Source organism: Chaetodon trifascialis, chromosome 8 (genome assembly GCF_039877785.1).
Source record: "Chaetodon trifascialis isolate fChaTrf1 chromosome 8, fChaTrf1.hap1, whole genome shotgun sequence".
Taxonomy (NCBI): Eukaryota; Metazoa; Chordata; class Actinopteri; order Chaetodontiformes; family Chaetodontidae; genus Chaetodon; species Chaetodon trifascialis.
In genome coordinates, this window is record NC_092063.1 from 4812399 (window position 1) to 4831903 (window position 19505).

Consider the following 19505-nt stretch of genomic DNA (forward strand, 5'->3'; position numbering starts at 1 on the left):
TGGTATGAATCCATCAGCAGGTGTTGAGGTGCCAACCCATGATTGATGAGGGACGGGCACATGCCAGCAGAGCCTCCGCTCTCTATGCCACGCACGTACGACTCCAGTGTCTGAGCGCTCGCACAAAAAATAAATAAATAAATAAGGAGAAGGAAGCGAGAGAGTTCAGCCTCAGCAGCTCATTGCAATTTCATGACAGATTAAAATATCCCTTGTGACGAAGATATTTCCATGTAACGACTGTCTGGGTGTAAAACTCCAGAGGCAGATGGCTAAAATTAAGCTGCGACGTTAATTTAACAACAAGGGCTCCTCCCTTTTGTTACACTGGTAGTTATACTCAACATTACTTTGGTCCTCCATCATCTCTAAAAGAGAGGAATGAGTGAGTCCACTGCAATCTTCTAAAGGTCATCACAGGTCATCTTTTTCACAGTACACAGACGACACATAAAGGTCTTTTTTGACCCTGTGTCTCCACAGGTATCGATTTGAAAAGAGGCTTGTGGTTGCTTGGAGGGATAAGGATGCTGTTAGCTCATTTTCTGTGTTTAAAGGCAGTGTTCACTCTCTATCCCCAATCCCGATAATTGGCCAAGCTCACTTATCTTTTTCTGTTTGTGTGAAGCATCATTCACACAGAATAATTAGCAACCACAAGTTGCCTGGTGCCGCTGTCTGGCACGGGCCCAAATTTGGCACCCAGCAGCACAAAGTACATCACATCTGAAGCATGTGTGCGTTTGCATGTATGTGTGTATAGATACTGCACGCATGTGTGGGTGCAAGAGTGCAGGCGACTTGCAGAGTGCATTTTCATTATAGCGAAATTATGGCTTTGAAATCAAACAATGGCTTTATCTCCCACTCTCCCCACTTCTTCATCTCTTCATCTCTCCGTTCTTTCCATTCGTGCACCGTCCAACAGAGTTTGGACCTCAGCTGAAAAGCAAACTGCAGCACACGCAGTTGGAGAGAGAAAAAGGTTGCGAGACAAAAAGCCCTCTGCAGCAAAAAGAGGAGCAGCTCCAAACAGAGCTGGCCATCGCTTCAGGGATGGCGGATTTGGCTTTGTTCACATCTGAAACAACTAATATAAAAAAACATTTTGATGTGAGGCAGCAAGATTACATTTGCATAGAATTAACTGCTGCCTAAGCCTGCAAACACATCCATAATTGCCTAATATATATGCTGTTGGCATTTTGCAATCAATGCAATCAATGTCAAAGCCACAACGAGGGCATGAAAAGAGCAATCTGGTCCACCGACTCACCGTATCTGCTGATGGAGGTGCGGGATATGCTGGCTGAGGACGGGATGTTGTATGATGAGGTCTGTTTGGGCACCAAAGCCACAACGCATCGGTCCGACACCTGCGAAGAGATGCATACGGCATGAATCTGCTGGTATCATAATGCTATGGTGAGCCCATGTTTTAATTAGAACAAAGCATGAGTGCTTGAAACAATTCTTTCCTGTTCGTTTTATAGTAAAGCCCACAGACACAATGTAAGACCCTAAGTCCCACAAGCAAAACACATCCCAAACCCCCACGCAATCCATCCCTGCCTGCCATATCTGCGCTCCCTGCTGTTCTCCACCACAGCCCCGTGGCTTCTTCCTCCAGCAGAGCGGAGTGCTGCGGCAGCACGATGGCTGTACTCAACATGACTGTCATTGTCATCCCCTTCACAAACATTACAGACATGATGTAAGCTATGGGACCGGGATAAGACGCTAAGAGGGAGCGGGAGAAAGAGAGAGAGGAAGAAGGAAAGAGGCGCAGACCTGAATGCCGAACGTCTCGTCTCATGTACACTTCACACCCTTAAAGAAAATGGGGTGTGCAGGTATAATAATAGCATTAGAGCAGCGCAGAGTCAGAGTCAAAGAGAAAGACGAAGAGAAGAGGCTGTGTAAAAGACGGCGTGTCATGAGAGAGGCTGAGGTTCAGCCTTTCCCTCCTCTGTGGTTCATATTTACAAAAGGCTCTTGGCCCTGTGTGATTCGCTCCAGTCACTTCAGATAAGCTGCGAAAAAGTGATGCAAACCATTAAAAAGGATGGTTTTAAAATCTATTTTAAGACACTTCTAAGCAGAGATCTTTCATCAGGCCAGCAGTGTGATTCATTCATCACAAAATGGCAATTAAACTATGATTAATCTCTGAAATGCTGGTGCTGTTAGCGCACCGGAACATCACATCGCTTTAGAAAAATACAAAACGCTGCAACTTGCGGTCCTTTTTTCCAAAAAGCCAAAACAACAAACAGCTTGTTGGCTGGCATTTACAGTCCACCCCGAGGAGGATTTCTGCTTCAGACCCAGCGAAGAAAAAGTGATGAGCCTCCAGTGGAGAAATAAACAAAAGGCAAATGCCAGGCTCCAAAAGGAATACCTCAAAGGATCTACAGAAAAACAGAAAATGCTTCGGCAGGAGTGGACTCCTTCCCAACCCTAGTGGATATTGGGATAGACATTTACAGAGTTCCTCCTTCATCCTCACCCCTCTCCTCCCAAACTAATCTCTGCTGTGCTATTAGTTGGAGTTGCTATCTGGCCTCTACTGACCACACTGGAGAGACACTTGAAATGTGGGATGAAATCTGGAGGAATCCTCTTAAAGACGCGGCCCTGGTGCTCCGGCCTCTTGGAGGGAAATGACAAATGGTCTTCCTCACCCCCCACGCCCCTCCAAGCCACGACATCTTTGACCCTTCTCTCTCTCAGCTCACCTCCTCCTTATTTGTCTCCGCTTTCTGAAACCTAATTTCTACAGCCCCTCCGTCCGGCAGCTGGCTGCCGACGCACGGGCCGACTCGACCCGCGTGACGTTTCCTCTGCTGTTCCTGTGATACATTTTCTCTGGGGAGCATGAAATAGCCTCTCTGTCCCCCCCTTTCCCTTTACGCCTCCCTCCATCTCTCTCTTTCTCTCTGCTTTTTATGGCTGACAGAGAGGCTACAGCAGAGATGGGTCCTTGTGATAGAGTAAATGATTGAAGGCGTGCAGATTCGCCCTTCAGGGATAATCCAGTGTGGGGCTGATAGTGGGCAGGTGTGATAAGGGCTGTGGGCCCTGCCTGTGATAAGACCTTCTATTAGACATCGCAGAGCCGACCAGACAGCAGAGTGTGGTCAGCCTCTATCTTTCTATTCTCAGCCCTCCCCTCGGCCCTGGTCCTCGCCTGTCTGTCCCATCTCTCCTGGACTCATGGCCTAAGATCACGATGCTTATCATAGCTGTCGACTCTGCCCGGTCGCTTGGAAATACACAACTTGCCAGAAATGATGAGATTTGTGAATAGAAGTCTCTCTTCATAAGAGTTAAATACCAATCTGCTCTAAGTTGGGTATTAATCAGTGAAATGTGTATTGAAGAATCAGTCAAGGTTGGTTCCGGGCGCAGCGGCGGCAGCAGCAGCAGCAGCAGCAGCAGCAGCAGCAGCAGCAGCAGCAGCAGCAGCAGCAGCAGCAGCAGCAGCAGCAGCAGCAGCAGTAGTACAGGATTAATCAAAGACGTCTTTCCTTTTCATTGGAAAATACAGTTTGCTAAATTGTTTACTCAGAAAACATTCTTCCCCGAAGAACCTTCATATTCCCACTGGTCCAAGATTTGTATTCAGGTTTAAAAGGGGGGACCAACGAGCCAAGACAGCCACAGCATTAGATTAATGAACAGACAGTGGTGCAGTAGTATCCGATGTGTCTGGGTCCGTTGAAAATAGCCCAAAATGCCCCAAGTGATGTCTGCAAGGTGGGTAACAGGATCTAGCTGGCAGGCTCTCCTGGTGTGGTCATCAGAGTCTGCTCTCTGTGTTCCTTCACCGCAGAGGAGAGGACAGACGGAGGTCAGCGGGCAGCAGAGGGATGGAACTTTCCAAACTGACTTTACGCTCTGACGCAGTGAGGGAGGGAGCGGCCTGCCCTTTCCTGTCACTTATCTGCACATTAGGAATAATATGCCCGACAAAACACACGCTGCCCATGTGTGCGCACAAATGGATATGGCAAACAAATATTAATATGCCGGACGAGGCGCAGTCCACCTGTCGTAAATCAACACTTTGTCAAACCTCATCAATGCAATTACTCACACGGCGTCCCGTGAATGTGGCGTGGCTCTGCTCGCAATTTGAATAATCCTAAATAAGCTGAACTACTTCAGCTCATGATGCTGCCCTCTCTCCAAAGAGACTCAAGTCTTTAAGATGTGGACCTCCTTGGGATCCCTGCTCACCGCCATGTCTCAAGATGACAGAGACGGGGGGAGGGGGGAGGCAAAAGAAGGTGTGATGAAACGCTTCCCTTTGACAGGACCGAAGATTAAACAACAAAAAGATCCAAATCAGCAATCAGCCAAAAAACTCTCCAATCTCATAAATCTTATCTCAACTCCTGTGTGTGTGAGCATGTGCAATGTGGGTTTGTGCTGTAGGTGTGCGTGAGCACATGCACTGTGCGCACATTTGAGCGTGCTTCTATCTTTATCTATGCAAGAAAGACTGTAAGAAACACAGAAATAGAAAGAGTGGAGTGGGAGGATGGGAGTTCAATCCCCTGACTGTGGATGCCAAGACGCTGAATAAAGATTCTGAACTCATTTTAAATGTGTGCATTTATGTTTTTAATTTCGCGTAGCGGGGACCTGGGAAGGTGTGCATTTCCATACTGAGGTTATGTAAACCATTATTTCCCATGTGGTAGGGTAAACAGCCAATGGGGTTTCTTGGGATGCTGTGAGCCCTATGAATTTTAATGCCTCTGTCGGGCTGCTGGGGGAGAATTAGCAAAGACTCAAGGTGAGGCTCAGTCTCACTCTGCATACTTCAGACCCTTTCAATGTTTCCTCTTTACCTCCTCCCATTTTTTTCTCCCTCACTCTGGGGCCTAATGAGCTGTGCTCCCTTGTTGTGATAGGCGGCCAGATGTGCTGCCGCAGCTGCCAATGCAGTGGCATGGTGTGTGACGCAAACACACACGAGCTTGCACACAGGGGTCACTGCCAGCTCATCAAAACCGTAACGATGCACAAGTGTGCATGTTGTTCCATCCTACTCGCATCTCTCCCGCCACTAACTGCCCTATTCCTTCACGCTCCTTCTCTTTCTCCCTCCTTTCCCCACGCTGCCCTGCTGGCGTCTCCTCTGAAGTTGCACAGTGTCGGCTTTTACGTTCTGCGCGGGGACTCTTAGATCCGTGATCAATAGCGGTCCTTAGATCTGCTATTGAGCGAGCGAATAAGTGAAGCGACCACACGCATGTTACCGTGTGCCCCGCAGCGTCTCCCTCGGCTAACGATGGCAGACAGACTGACGCAAAGAATTGGAGAAAAACAACAGAGGAGCCCATTATGGTGTGGAAGCAAACATACTGCAGCGCTTCATCAAGGATTAAAGCACCGCAGAGACTGGAGAAGAAGAGGTACTCAGACCAGGAGATGAAGAAAGGCAGGAAGGAGGAAATGAAAGCAGTCTGTGGGCCAGGGGGGAGAAAGATGGGAAACGGGTAAGAGAAATGTAAACAAGACAAAAATGTAAAGAGAAAATTTGAAGACGACGAAGGTGAGGACAGGGAAGACAAAGGGGATAGAAGCTGCATGGTGCCAAGTCCTACGTGAAGGACACCGTGATGTGTCCCTTCTTCTAATGATTCCTGCATCTGGTACATTATTCTGCTCGCTCTGCTGGGGCAGGAGGTGACCCCCTCCCCCACAGTGTGAGGGCTTGAGCCTCGCCAGACCTCGTCCCCATTTTCTGCTTCTGGATGGAGCTCCAACCCCGGCTGCGGCTGCTCCTCAGCTCCAGCCTCTGCTCCTGACCAGGTAGCCCTGAATCGAGCCTCATCTCATGCTGTCTGTAAGCAGATGGTCCCCCTTGGCTGACTAATGAGAGTTGGCTGAGTGTTACTGAGAAAGATTCATGACCCGAGCAGACCCTTCGCGTTCTGCCTTACCTTGTCCTTCTATCCCTCTTTATTATTCTCTCTCTGGCTTTCTTTCACCCCCTCTCCCTCAACAGCCATACATTCTCCTGAAAGATGCACGACTCCACTTGTTCTCAATTTTCCTCCTCTCTCCGGCTCTCTGCTTTCCTCTATGTTAAACAGGGTGCAACAGGTGAGCATGCACGGGCCCTAAAATTGCAGGTTGTGAGTCAAGGTTCTACATGCGAAGAGAGAGAAGCAGGCAATCACAGCGGGACTAATTGTTGCCGGCGTAGAAGTCAACGGGGCAGAGCGAGAGGGAGAAAGAGAGTCGCCGTCCTCCTGACTGGAGCAGCTTCAGCACTCCAGGGAGGAGGGAGACGTGTCGGCTGAGATGCTGAGGGTTCATCTCTGCTGCCACCTGTACAGTAATTGTCCTCTATTCTGTCAACTGGATTGCACCAGGCAAGGGCATGCAAATGAGGATCTGAAAATTGGCTGCCTAAAAGTCAAGAGTAGGAAACGTCAAAGTTTGGCAAGGTGTGTGGTACAATTTCCATAACAAAGCCAGAGCAGAAATTGAACTGAAATGAGCCCTTTCTTGATAAAAAGGGTGAAGTTTGAGAGTTAATTAAGGAAAAGATGACACTAAAGCCTTTGTGCATATTTACCTGGTAGTGCATGAGAGTGTTGAGTCTCTTCCAATCATTTTCTATCTTGGTGGTGATGTCCTCGTCCTGCAACACCACGCGAGCCATCCGCCCCTGGCGCCACTCTGAGGACACAAACATCACATGAATTATATACAACCACCTATGCAAACTGTACATCACGGCGAGCCACAGGGAATGTCATTCGTCTTCCAGCGGAGAGGTTTGGTGTCACATGTGTTGTACATATACAAGAAAACCACCATGTGTTCGAGCAGCACATCTGCTTTGAATTAACATAACGGTAATACTTCGGCGTGTGATTCACGCAGTGCCTTCAGAGCTCCCTCGCGGGGCAACTGTGAACCGTGCTAAAATAACCACGACTTCCTCATGACACAAAGCAAACTCTTAAAACACCTCTTTTCAAAGCTCATTTGCCTTTCAGTCGGCGGAGCATCAACCTACATGACTCCCAAAGAGAGCTCTCTTCACACATTACCCAAATGAGCAGATATCAGCCGCTGGCGCTCTTGCGCGGCTCTCTGCATGTGCACTCCTCTCACAGACTTGGATTGACATGCATCTTAATTAAACATTACACACGAACAATTTCAAGATGTATATGCAGGCAGGCTGCACGCTTTAATTGGTACTTTTGTCGTGGAAACGGCGCTCCATTAGCATACGCAGCAGTCGGCCCGTCAGGGTCAGGAGGAAGAGAAAGGTAGAGCAGACGAGAGAGGATGAAAAAGTGAACTATGAGAAAATCACCTCGTTTCTAAAGAAAAAAAAAGCAGGCAGGAGAAACAGGTGGGGGCTGTGAGGAGTGCTGGCGGAGGGCAGTGGCTGACAGCTCGTTGTGGGGTAATGAAATGATAATAAGGGTGTTGACGGGGAAGTGGACAGCCATTGTGGCTCTCACGCTGGCAGTGATCATTGATTTTCTCCTCTGTTGACTGGGTTTTATTACTTTGTGCCTCTGCCAGGTGACCACATGATATCCCTGCCTAACCCACGCTCTGTAGAAAAGAAAAAAAGAAACGCACGGACTCTCATGCAGACGCACAGACTCAATTATTTTCAGCGCGTCAGTCAAAGGGTGAGAAATGGACGGATGCGAGCCAGAGAGGGGACAGGGGACGGACACAGAGCCATACTGCGGAGTGATGGATGACGCGCTGATTTGCGGAGAGCTGAGGGGAGCTTTCGTTCCCTCCGCCCATGTGAAGCGAGAGAAAATGAGAGGGACGGAGAAAATGGGAGGCAAGGTACGGACGTGCGAGGATGGAAGTGGCAGACTGCGTAGGAGTGGAGCCCGGCGTGAGGCTGGCGAGCCCGTCTGTCAGCTCTTACCTGGGTCAGCCACGTCACAGACGCAAAAAACACACACACACATCACAAAGACATGCGCACTTCTCCATCCGCTGTGTCTTATTGGCACCAGCAGGCAGCGAATGCAGCCAGACGGAGGGATGCGCCGCACACTGTCAGTCAGTTTGATAGAAGGCCTGGCGCCAGCACGCTGCGGCTGGCTGGCCGAGCTGCTGGAACACAGCTTTTATCACACTAATGCACTGATAATCTGTACACATGGCTAGGTTTTCTCTCACTGATACATTAATCTGTGGGTGTGAAGGACTTTACACCTGCCAACTGCATCTGCAAGTCTCTCGATCATGTGTGTGTGTGTGTGTGTGTGCGTGCGTGTGTGCATGCGTGTGTTTGCTCCATACCGAGGTCCATGTCGACAGCACGTGGCCGCTGGGAATAGGGCATGTTCTTGTAAACAGCGTCTAGTATCTTTTCCTTCACTTGGGTGATGGTGTCGCAGTTCAGCACCTTCACTGGAATCTCTGGACTGTTTTCATTGTCGGGGTTCACGCAGTTTAGGATCTGGATTGAAGAGAACAGGAGAGAGAATAAAAAGCGGAGTGAGACTAGAGGTGTAATGTTACTGGACTGGACTTGGGTCCAGCTCGAGGCTTTGGCCTCATTAGAGTCTCCTTGGAGCATGGCAGGAGCTTTGAGAAACCATTTCCGCTCTCGCTGGCAACCCAAAATCTAATTTCACACCTTCGGCGGGACACCAATTTCCAGCTCTGCCGGGGTATTAGCACGTAATGAGCCAAATTCCCAGTCGGAGCAATCAGAGCATTGTCATGTCACATGCTGGCTGCGTGAGTGTGTCGTTCTGTGTGTGCATGAGCGTATGTGTGTGTGCCGTTTAGAGTGCTCCAACTCCACAGCCACCTACCCTGATGTTGGACCAACACTGGAGCCTGTGGGATCATTAGTTAATTTTCCTCCCATACGGGAAGGAAGACACCCGACACAGCAGACACAGCTATACCATTTCAAAAAGGGTTTGTGGAGAAAAAGTACAGACAAAAAAGTAAAGTTAGGATGTACACGCTGCCATTTTCCCTGGGCCTCTACGGTGGCGAACAACAATTGGTTTGTGCATGTCAGCAAGCCTCTGAGCAAACTTCTCATGCGCCTCGCTGAGTGCGACGTACCAGGGTTTTGTACTCGATCTGCTGGCGGATGAGCTTGTCTTCGCTCAGGGAGTAGCGGGCCTCTCCGGTGATAGCGTCGATGGGCCCCTTCTCCATTTGCTGCTTGATGGCGCAGTACAGCATGAACAGAGGCTCCCCTGCACACTCCTGTGAACACACACACACACACACACACACACACACACACACACACACACACACACACACACACACACACACACACACACACACACACACAAAAATCCACACGTGAGTGAACACAAAGCACCGACGCACCTACAAGTCCATACACTGTAAATGTCTGATAATGAGCAATCACGCGTTCAAATCAGAAACATAATAAGATGCACAAGACTCATATCTGTACATGTTCTCTCATACAGATAACACATGATGTTATATGTGCTGCTTGGTGGACTAACCTTGAGGAATTTGTGCAGCAGGAAGGCGAACCAGTTTGTGAGCATCTTCTCTGCAACCGACTCCGTCCTGAAATGACACAAAAACAACAGGAAAAACAAAATTGAACATTCTTTGTCTTGATATTCAAAAACCTTCAGATGAAACAAGAGTTCCATAATTCATGGGGTTACGTGCAAGACTTCAGGGCGGTTAGCTTGGCATCCTGAGTGTACTGCCTGCAACACTGTGGTCACAGCGAGCGAGCACAACAGAGCAAGAGCAGAGAGGGGGCATCTGTGTGTGCACGCGCTGAAAAAAAGCGCGTGATCGAGTATGCGTGCACGTGAGTGTGCGTGCACATGAGCGTATTCACGTGTGGCTGAGCACAGCGGGACATCAGCAGCTGTGACAAGCCTCAGCTGTTGAGAGAGACGAGTGCTGTCACAGCCAGGTAACGCCTGATCACAGCCAAAACGATCTCCTCTCCTCTCATTTCCTCTCTTCCTCCTCCGCTACCCCCCCACCCCCGCCCTCTGCCTTCCCAGTCAATCGCACATGGAGGTGCAGCCTGCCGCTGGGCTTGATTGGGCATGAAAACACACAAGTGTGCGATGGCCTCTCGACTGTTTCTACCACAGAGCACACGAGAGGACTGTGTGCACCTCTTTTATAATTCCTGCTCGTATCTTTCTCTGAATGCCAGACAAACATCCCCCCCTGCCTCATTAGCACCATCACGAAACACAACAGCAACAGAAGTTAGACTTAAAAAAAAGAAAGACTAGCAAACAGCCAGGTGGGAATGGTTAACGAGCAGAAGCACAGATGAAAGGGTTAGCTCCGAGCAGCTCATGTGGACAGACACCTGAGGTGAATAGCAACAGGAAGCTCCCACCTTGTGAGAGCGCTCCCGCCCTGCTCCTTCGCCTCGTCCGCACGAGCCTGCCTGCAGACGCCAAAACCAAACTGCTTCGGATTGGAAATGCACTTTTCTACCAGCCAGCTTTTGGTCGCCGTCATCACTCCTGCTAGCTCTTAACACTGCTGCGACATACGCTAATCACAAGTTAAGAAGCCGTGGTAAGGCGTCCCATAGACTGTTTGCAAGAGTGTGGCAGCTTGTGATTGTCACACGGCCGTGAATGATCTCCAGCTCCGCCAGCTTGTACACGAGCGTTTCCAATTCATATGGCGATGTATTGGGGAAAAAAATGACCCTCTTAATGTAGCAGGAAATTACTGTGATTACTCTGGTGTATATGATGGAGGGGCCTTACAGCGCACTGTGCTGAACTGGGGATTAGCCGGAATCGAAGCAGCCAGGTATTAAAAACAAGCTAGAAGGCTTCCGTCTCCTCCAAGCTAAATAGTGCTGGGGATGATTATACCTATTCAGGCTTTGAATGGACCTAAAGGGAGATTATGACTATTACGGAGATAATTGCGTTAAGTCGTGTTTGAGGGCTATAAGCAAGAGTCTGGGACCGAAGCAGTAGTCCCAGAGGGATTGCCTGAGCCAGGGGAGGCTACAACAGCTAACATTTTAGTCACTGAGACGGTGTCAGTCATTCCCCTCTCATTAAACTGAGACAGAGTGAGACATCCTGTCTGTCATTCTGTTTCGCAGGCAAATGCAGAACGTTGCTCCAGTTGCAGGACAGCGGAGCAGAGGTTAGACTCTGCTTTGGATGACGTGTGGCAGAGTCGTCTCCCATGCCTGGAGGCCGTTCCTGCGCAAACCTGCGGACTGCTGGCCACTCCGCTGGTCGAGAGGATGGAGAGCTCTGAAGTGTGCCAGCAGGTGAAGGGGTGAGATGTAGATCAGTTCGAGAAGGCACGCTCATGCACGTATGAGTCTTTGTCAGTCTGACACATACAAACATGCAGGTGAGCATACACACACGGAAAGAAAGATCCACAAGCCCGACTGGCAACGCTGCACAGTGAAGGAATCAGGAGCTGCTGCGCCTGCCTGCGGCTGTATTGTCACGCTGAATAAACCTAAATATATTGTGGATTTTTTGGACAATACCCCAAATCCCTCTGTAATTGCCCTCCTTCCTCTGCGAGAATTCACCTCTCTTTGACCCCCCCGCCCCTCCACCTCATGCTTACCATGCGCCCCTCCCAGCTTGTATGAGACTTGAATGTGTTCGAAGTTAATGGAACCTATTAAGCATTTTAATAAGCTCAGCAAGTCCCAAAGAAGGAAGTCAAATAAAACCTTTTTTGTGGGGGCTGTGCTGACTCCCCCTTAATATCTCTCCTTTTGAATGTGGATGGGGGGGGGCACTTTGTTCTCCTCCTCTCCTTCTTGTCCTCCTCCTCATCTGCCTCCAATCCCTCTTTCTATTAATTGAGTTTCATTAATGAACATCAGGATTTCATTATCCCACATAGTGTTTAAGAGGGGCTTTGCATCCCCCCATCTCTGGTCTCCTAATGGCAGCGAGGGTGGAGGGGGGGCTATATTAGCAGTGGAATGTCTTCCAGTGAAACTAATGCCAAACACAATACTCGCTCTCTTAATAACGCTGTACTCCATTGCTCTGCATGGGCGGAAATCTCATTACAAAAATGCTGAGGAGAAAAATAATACAAGATTGAAAAGTCTCAAGGTGATAGAAGCAATGTTCTGTGATTCCATTAAAAGAACGTTATTAAGAGGAGAAAGAAACTGGGTGAAGAGAATGGCTGCGGCAAAGAAAACTTAAGAGGAAGACAGAGAGAGAAGATGTGTGAAAGAAGTGGGTGGCTGTGCAAGAATGTTCTGGTGGGGGTCATCAAACACAAGAGAAGTTCAGTAATAATGGACAGGCACAGAGGGGGGGGGGCAGTGCTGTGAAATAACAGCAGACATCAGGATCCTCTCTGCTGGAAAGGTTGGCCTGAGCGCCGGACAGGTACGGCGCTAACATATTTCGCTAATGCAAACACCACGAGGCGCAGCATCGGTTACACTTAGCGCGCCGGAGAGTGAGGGAATCAAACACGTTGTCAAAGCTAAGAAATGGCTTTCAAAAAGCTTTTAGGGGAATGTAAGTGTCTGCGAGCTGAAATCTTTCCCCGATCGAGACAAAGAGAGAGGGAGGCGTCTGAAATCTTTAAATACCAAAGAGACCAGAGTTTCCTTGAAAAACACGCAGAGGAAGCAGCACAAGTGCACTTTTCAAACGGGATTCCAGGAACTTAGCTGACGGGGGATATTCTATCTGATACTGTACATGCTGTAATGTTTTCACTGGACTGGTGAGCTGGGTGGTGAAATGGCAGCACTTAGCCAAGCAGAATGGGAAAAGGAGTACGTGCCGCAGAGCAGCTACAGCATAATGTACACAAACTGCCCTCTGGCACTCACACACACACCCAGGCCACCATCATCCTCAGCCAATGACACGAGCCAATGCCCGCCACATTTACTGCATTCTCTGTAACTATCATGCGGTTAACTACTTCCACAAATAAATGACAATGATTTGTTTTCCATCCTGCTTAATCTGCCAAGAGGCTTTTCACATGCATCCATTTTCGCTCTGTAACAGACCACTTCAGCCCATTCAAGTCCGCTCAGGGAAGGGACAGAAATTCAAATGAATGGAAACTGAACGCCATTCAAGTGAAATGGATACGCTATTTACGACCTACTGTAAGCGTATTAGCTGCCACGAGGTCAGCAAATGCAGCCATCAGATGTTGGCAGGCTCTCGAAGGAAACTTTGGTGATTTTCAAAGCAGCTTTGCTTCATTACAATGTGGGTCGTATGTGCAAACGAACATGAATATGACTAACACAAGAATATAAATAACACAGCCCATTTCTCTGTTTTCTCTTCTCCTGGAGCACCACTTTCAATATATTTGTGCCTGTCTGCTGCATAGACAGCCCAGGCTTAAAGACCATATTATTTCTTAAACTAAGTGAAGAAGAGGGATGTTGTTTTAACCATCAGCCATTTGATTCCATCTACCTTTAGCCCTGCAAACTCGGTGAGAGCGCCACATTCCTCATTGCTTTTTATCAAAAATCTGAAGTTATGAAGTCGTATCTTTAGTGTGGACTCTAAAGCTGAGAGTGTAGTGGCTGTAGACCGATTTAAGTCCATCTAATATTATCATTCCCAATAAAGTACAGATAGCACATCAGCAATTAAACACTCAAATATGAAAAGAAATGCTATCAGGAGATAATCTGCCCATGTGAGAGACAGAGAGTGTGAGAGGAATACAGAAAAAAGGCATTTTGGATGCAGGCAGTGACGCAGTGTTCATGTTAATCGCAGAACAAGTTTACATGCGGCGTCTTGAACACGCTGCCCACGTCACTCAGCGGAAAGCGCTCACGACCTCCGCTCGATTTGCTGAATTAACACGTCCATCAGTTGTTTAACTGTAATTCCTTGGCTGAATCCCGCTCCTCCACTGCTCTTCCACGCTCTCATTTCTCCTCTCTTCCTCCCTCCTGTCCTCCCCTTTGCCTCCGCGCTGTGGCTGGTGATGGCATGGTGCTCCATCACTGGGGCTCACCGCAGAGAACGGGGCTCAATAATTAAGGGCGCCTTGCTTTGCTGGAGCGACCGCGTTGTGCAGCTGCTGCGTCCCTCTGCACCATGCGCACGCTCTACCTTCACTCGCTCACACACTCTTACACCACAGAGCGCCCATTTAAACTTCAAACACAAATTGTTAAGTTGTCTGACTCCGCTTTGTTGCAGACATATAGAACATCCACAGCCTTATCCTTTAACAAACAACCATTTGGATCCATTTTGCTCATTAAACTTTGATTACTGCAGCAGGTCACTGAGGGAACAGGAGGATGGCATGCTAAAATGACAGATGGAACTATTTCTGTTTCTTCGTCTGCAATGCCTGTGTGATTATGGTTTTCTCTTAAAAGGTCGAGCACGCTTGCTTGTGGACATATTCCCCTCTGGAAGAATTCAATGACAGCCGAGCGAAGCGAGAGGAGCAAAGCTCTTCGCTATGACTCAAACATGTCTTGGGATGCACTTTCAACCCGCTGCAATATAAATGAGAACAGGAAGAGGGCTGGCTGACCTGGAGGTGCGGCCTGTATGTTGGCTCTCTTCTGTATCCATGTAAACTTGGACCAGAGACTGTAAGCTCACTAATAATTCATTTAGAAGAACATCAGAGTGACCCCTACCACTAGCAATCTACTGAAAGCACACTGGATTCCAGTATAGCCAGCACAGCTTTATTCACTGCACCAGTACATCAGGAGAGCGCACAAAGACACATGTAAGTTGACACATTTGGACACCTAAAAAAAGGATCTGTTTGCATGCTGCTAATTCATTGATACCAGGAAACATACGGAGGTCTTAGCCAACATAATCATTTCAGCATCCTATTAAATGTGATAATGGACTGAGGAGAGCTGATGGAAAAGACAACTGCATGTGAAAATGGCAACAAAGCGGAGCCCAGCAGCCTCTCTGTGCGCCCTGCACCGACACAATCACTGCTTTGAGACGTGCTCAATTTCACTATCACTGCAGACACACGTGTGTGTGTGTGTGTGTGTGTGTGTGTGTGTGTGTGTGTGTGTGTGTGTCAGCCGGCTGGCTTGACTGTCGGCTTTCTTTCTAAATAGGCGATGAGGAAGACAACAACAGCAAAGAGCCATGTCAAATCGATAATCCCTTAAATTCTGCAGGAAAACGGGGAGTGAAACGTAAAAACTATAGGACGTTTAACCCTCCAGGCTGCAGCGGCAGGACCCGAGGATTACGCACCACTATGCTCCTAATAGGAGTGGATAATGAAAACTTAGGGGTGACGCGGCGCCCCGCTGTCATGTGAAATAACAGCTTAATCCGGGCCCATTTGATGCCGTGTCACTTGAGTCCACTTCTGTCTTTCGCCTCTTTCTCTGTTTGCTTCTGTGTCTTTTCTGTCTGGCGGTTATGTACTCTGACTGTTAATGTGGGTTCTTCAAATACGTAGATACACTGAGGGAGGGAGGGTGGGACGGAGGGGCAGCGGTTAGCTGTCTGTCTTTCTGTGTGCAGGACTCGGACTCTAGAGATGCACTTTTTCAGTTCTGATCTCCTGATGCCTGATGTCCTCATACAGAGCTCTTTTCACTTTTGTTATTGTTGTTGGTATTATGTTTGAGGTGACATGAGGCTGTAGCTGTTACAAGAGCAAAACATATACAGAAACGCATTCAGTTTAACTGCTTTCCAAAGCAATTTCGTTGAACTGCGGGTTAAGCAGGCTGCATATACAAACTACTGTGGGAGTGCAAATGGCTCTGAGAGCTCCTTTAATGTTCTGAAAAAACAAATCAAGTGCATAGCGATGCATTAGCAACTACTATTAACCACCATACATGAGGTCAAAAGTGGCAAGCTGACAGCTCCTTCGCACCGCTGTCAAAGTGAATCTACGAATTAGAAGAACTGTGTCAAGAAATAAACATCTACACTTTTAAAACACCCCAACAAATAAGTTAACTAGAAATGGAAGCTGGATTAATGTTGTCAGTCCAACATCTGATAGTAAATTGCGTCAGCATTGGCTCCTATGACGATATTGAACCGTTCAGTCCCGATATAAAATGCTCATAGTGAATGTGAATGTGAATGGCAGGTGGCTCGTCCTGTCCCGCCTCTTGCCCAATGTCAGCTGTCCCACAGCCCCTCAAAGGATAAGCAGGTATAGCTAAAGGATGGACGGACACTGAGGGAACAATAACATCCGTACAGCAGCTGTCGGCTCTCCCTGCTTATCTGCTTATTTGTCATGAACACGTTATCAAAATCGTGCATGGAGCATCCAGGCTTTCAGAGAGCCTGCGCACAGAACGACGCTTTGTTCGGTCTGCATCTTCAGCCTTTAAACCTGTTCGGAGCCACCAAAGCAACTGAGGACACTCGGGCAAGGACTTAGCAGGTGTTTAAAGTTTCAGCACATCACCCCAACTCCCCCGGAAAACAATGTACACTGGAGACACAGAGAGGGAAAAAAATAGTTAAGTTGAACCGCTACTGAATGTTTTATAGGGAGCCCGAGTCTGGAGGATAAGTGAGACTGACATTTGCATTGAGAGAGACCAGGGGAGAGACAGCGTGCGAGAGAGTATACGGAATTATGCATCGAACTCAGAGGTTTCCCATGATGTGAGCAGCGCGTGGCGTTTATGTCAGCATACTCTAGATGTACTGTAGTACTCATTACAAGCCTCACTCACTGCGAAGCGTCTGCGCCAGAACACGGGGGACAATCAGAACGCATCTGCCCACGAGCGAAAGAGGGAAGAGCACACAGCTCCAGATCAATCCCCACTCATCTGTCTATATGCATCAGCATCCACCTACAGCCTCGCGCTTCTTTACACGTTCTTAAATGAGGACTGGGTCTTCAGCATGTGCGTGACTATCCTCTGGGCACAGGATCACGTATGAATGCACATACAGCATCCTTCTGACTGACACTAATCAAATCAAGCGACTGAAACAGCATTGTAGATCGCACTGTGTTACTGAGGATTAAGGGATTTCTTAATCCTCAATCCTCAAATTACACACAAAGATTGTGTATAATAACTTTGATTCCATTACTTTATGTTAATTCCTTTTTTTCCTCTTCTTTTTAATCATTTCGACGTCAAAAAAGGAGCAATAGCATCAATATAAAGTCATGGAAAAAATTATTAGACCATCCTTGTTTTCTTCAATTTCTTGTTCATTTTAATGCCTGATACCACTGAAGGTATCTTACCTGAAGAATACAATGAACACGACACAAAATGCAGCTGGTCTGAAGTCACACAGGGCACGGAAGAAGCCCTTCATCAAGGAAAGGCAGAGGAAGGCCAGTTACTCTTTGTTAGGGATCACAAGGATTGGACTGTTTGATGATTGGGCCATGGTTCTCTTCAGTGATCAATCCAATTTTGAGTGATGCTCAGTCCAGCCAACTTACTGGTTAGGAGGAAGCCTGGAGAAGCCGACAAACCACCCTACAGTAAAACGTGGGGGTGGATCGGTGGTGATCTGGGGTTGTTTCAGTATGGGTGGAACAGGACAAATGCAATTGTGTGAAGGGCGAATGAACCAGGTAATGTACAGGGCTGCTCTTGAAAGCAGTCTTCTTCCATCAGCTGATAAACTCTTTCCTGCCTCGAATGACTGGATTTTCCAACAAGACAATGCCCCTTGCCACATGGCAAGTCCAGTTAAAGCCTGGATGGAGAACCAGAACATTCGAGCCATGCTTTGGTGGCCATGCTTTAGTTGTACCAGGCATTAAAATGAAGAAATTGAAGAAAACAAGGGTGGTCTAATAACTATTCCCAAGACTCTAATTAGTTAAAACGTTTTTCTTTGTAGACTTTTACTGTAAATCTGCAAATCTTAACTAATACTTTTAAATTTAGTGGCACCAGCTGAGCCGAGGCCTAACATCACTACCTATCAGCGCATTTGTCTCAACGTGCGCTGCGTTACCTGCGCAGCAGCAGCTTGGGGTGGTTCTTGCTCTCCAGGTTGCGGTCGATGAGGTCCGACAGCAGGTGCTTGAGGACGTCGGTGGCGTACTCCAGGCGCCCCTGCAGGGCCGTCATGATGAGCGAGGCCACGTTGCCGCGGTCCCTCATGGAGAAAGAGCGCTGCATTTCCAGCGTTCGGATGAAGGTGAGCAGGAACACTTTGTTGTTGATGAGCTGGCCAAAGAGCTTCAGGGCCTTCTCCACGTTCTGCTGGCCGTTCCCTGAGACCTGGAAGGAGGAGGGAGGAGAGCAGCGATGGTTAGTTTCCAGCACTAATTGAGATCACAAAGTCAGGTAATAATTTACTAATAAAACTCTAGCAGACTGCGTTTCCTGTGTTTCTGTACTTGCAGTGCTGTGTCTCCTCGGGGTTGCTGTGAGGCAGGAGCTGCTGGCAGACTGAAGCTGCTGCTGCTGGTCGCTGCCCTACATCTCTATCTCCCATTTATTATTTTCTTATCAAACCTGCCGGCGAATCAACAGTGATGAGCTGAATGAGTTTGAAAAGGACTGTTGCTCCTCCACTTTCATCTTGACCTTGTCTCACAAAGAATAAAGATTTTTCCAAAGGCACCAAAAGCCTCACTCATGTTTCACTCCAGGCAGACAGAAGTTCCCACTCACGGAGAGTAACTGAGAAGATCTTAATCAATTATTGACCTGCGTCGGGTAAAAAGCATTGTACCCCGAGTTATCTGCCATTTCTCTTTCAAATCAAATGTCAAATAACTTGCCAGGGTAAGACAATCCCAAAGTGACAAAACTCACTTTGTGTTTGAGTGCAGGTCATTTTTTCTAAAAGTTTAGATATCCAGTTTGGGTCCTTTTGATGGAAAAACCCACCAAAAGTCTAGCCGATGCAGCTTACTGAATATCACTGTGCTGAGATGTGACCTCTGGCCTGCAGAGCTAGTCTGACCTGAACCAACACCCTTCTACCTAACCAGGCCTGCTAAACCGATCCCATCCTCCACGACCGACAAACACCTCTATCGTGATGAATCTCTTTATCCCTGATAGGTTCATCCTCTGGACTCCACTCTGTGGGTTCCACATAAAATGAACTCATTCCCCAGCACCACTCTGGCCCCATGAAGACGAGTGAAAAGTGTTAACCAGCCAGTTTCCCCCCCCGCGATGGAGGAACCCACAGTCCTGCCTGAGGATTGGGAATTACTCAGTTCATTACCCCTCATACTGCAGCCGCTGGTGGATGAAATAGCCATGTGCTGGGACCCTGTTTTCCATGAGGGGGCTTGCATGTGAGGTGCATATACGTGTGCGCATGCTGCTCAGCATGACGGGTTATATGTGTGTGAGACCAGAGGGTAGAAAGGATAAGTGGCACACTGGTATCCTTTCCCCCTCGAGCACTTTGCTGCTTATGGAGGTTACCCTGCAGGGAGAGCGCTGAGGGCAGACACACTCGGCTGCTCTCTCCCTATCTCTCTCTCTGACTTTTTCTTGCCCTTTCCTATCGCGTTTGCTG

General features: G+C 48.2%; 1 protein-coding gene across 1 annotated transcript in view; it reads right to left on the reverse strand.

Annotated features, from left to right (window-relative positions):
- plxna2 (plexin A2) overlaps nt 1-19505 on the reverse strand; it is a 166215-nt gene that overhangs the window by 9566 nt on the left and 137144 nt on the right. Inside the window, exons 22-27 of the mRNA XM_070967634.1 lie at nt 17976-18244; nt 9519-9585; nt 9097-9243; nt 8314-8473; nt 6599-6702; nt 1277-1376 (exon numbers count right to left, since the gene is read on the reverse strand). Coding sequence (XP_070823735.1) covers nt 1277-1376; nt 6599-6702; nt 8314-8473; nt 9097-9243; nt 9519-9585; nt 17976-18244 — 847 coding nt within the window. The remainder of the gene's footprint in view (nt 1-1276; nt 1377-6598; nt 6703-8313; nt 8474-9096; nt 9244-9518; nt 9586-17975; nt 18245-19505) is intronic.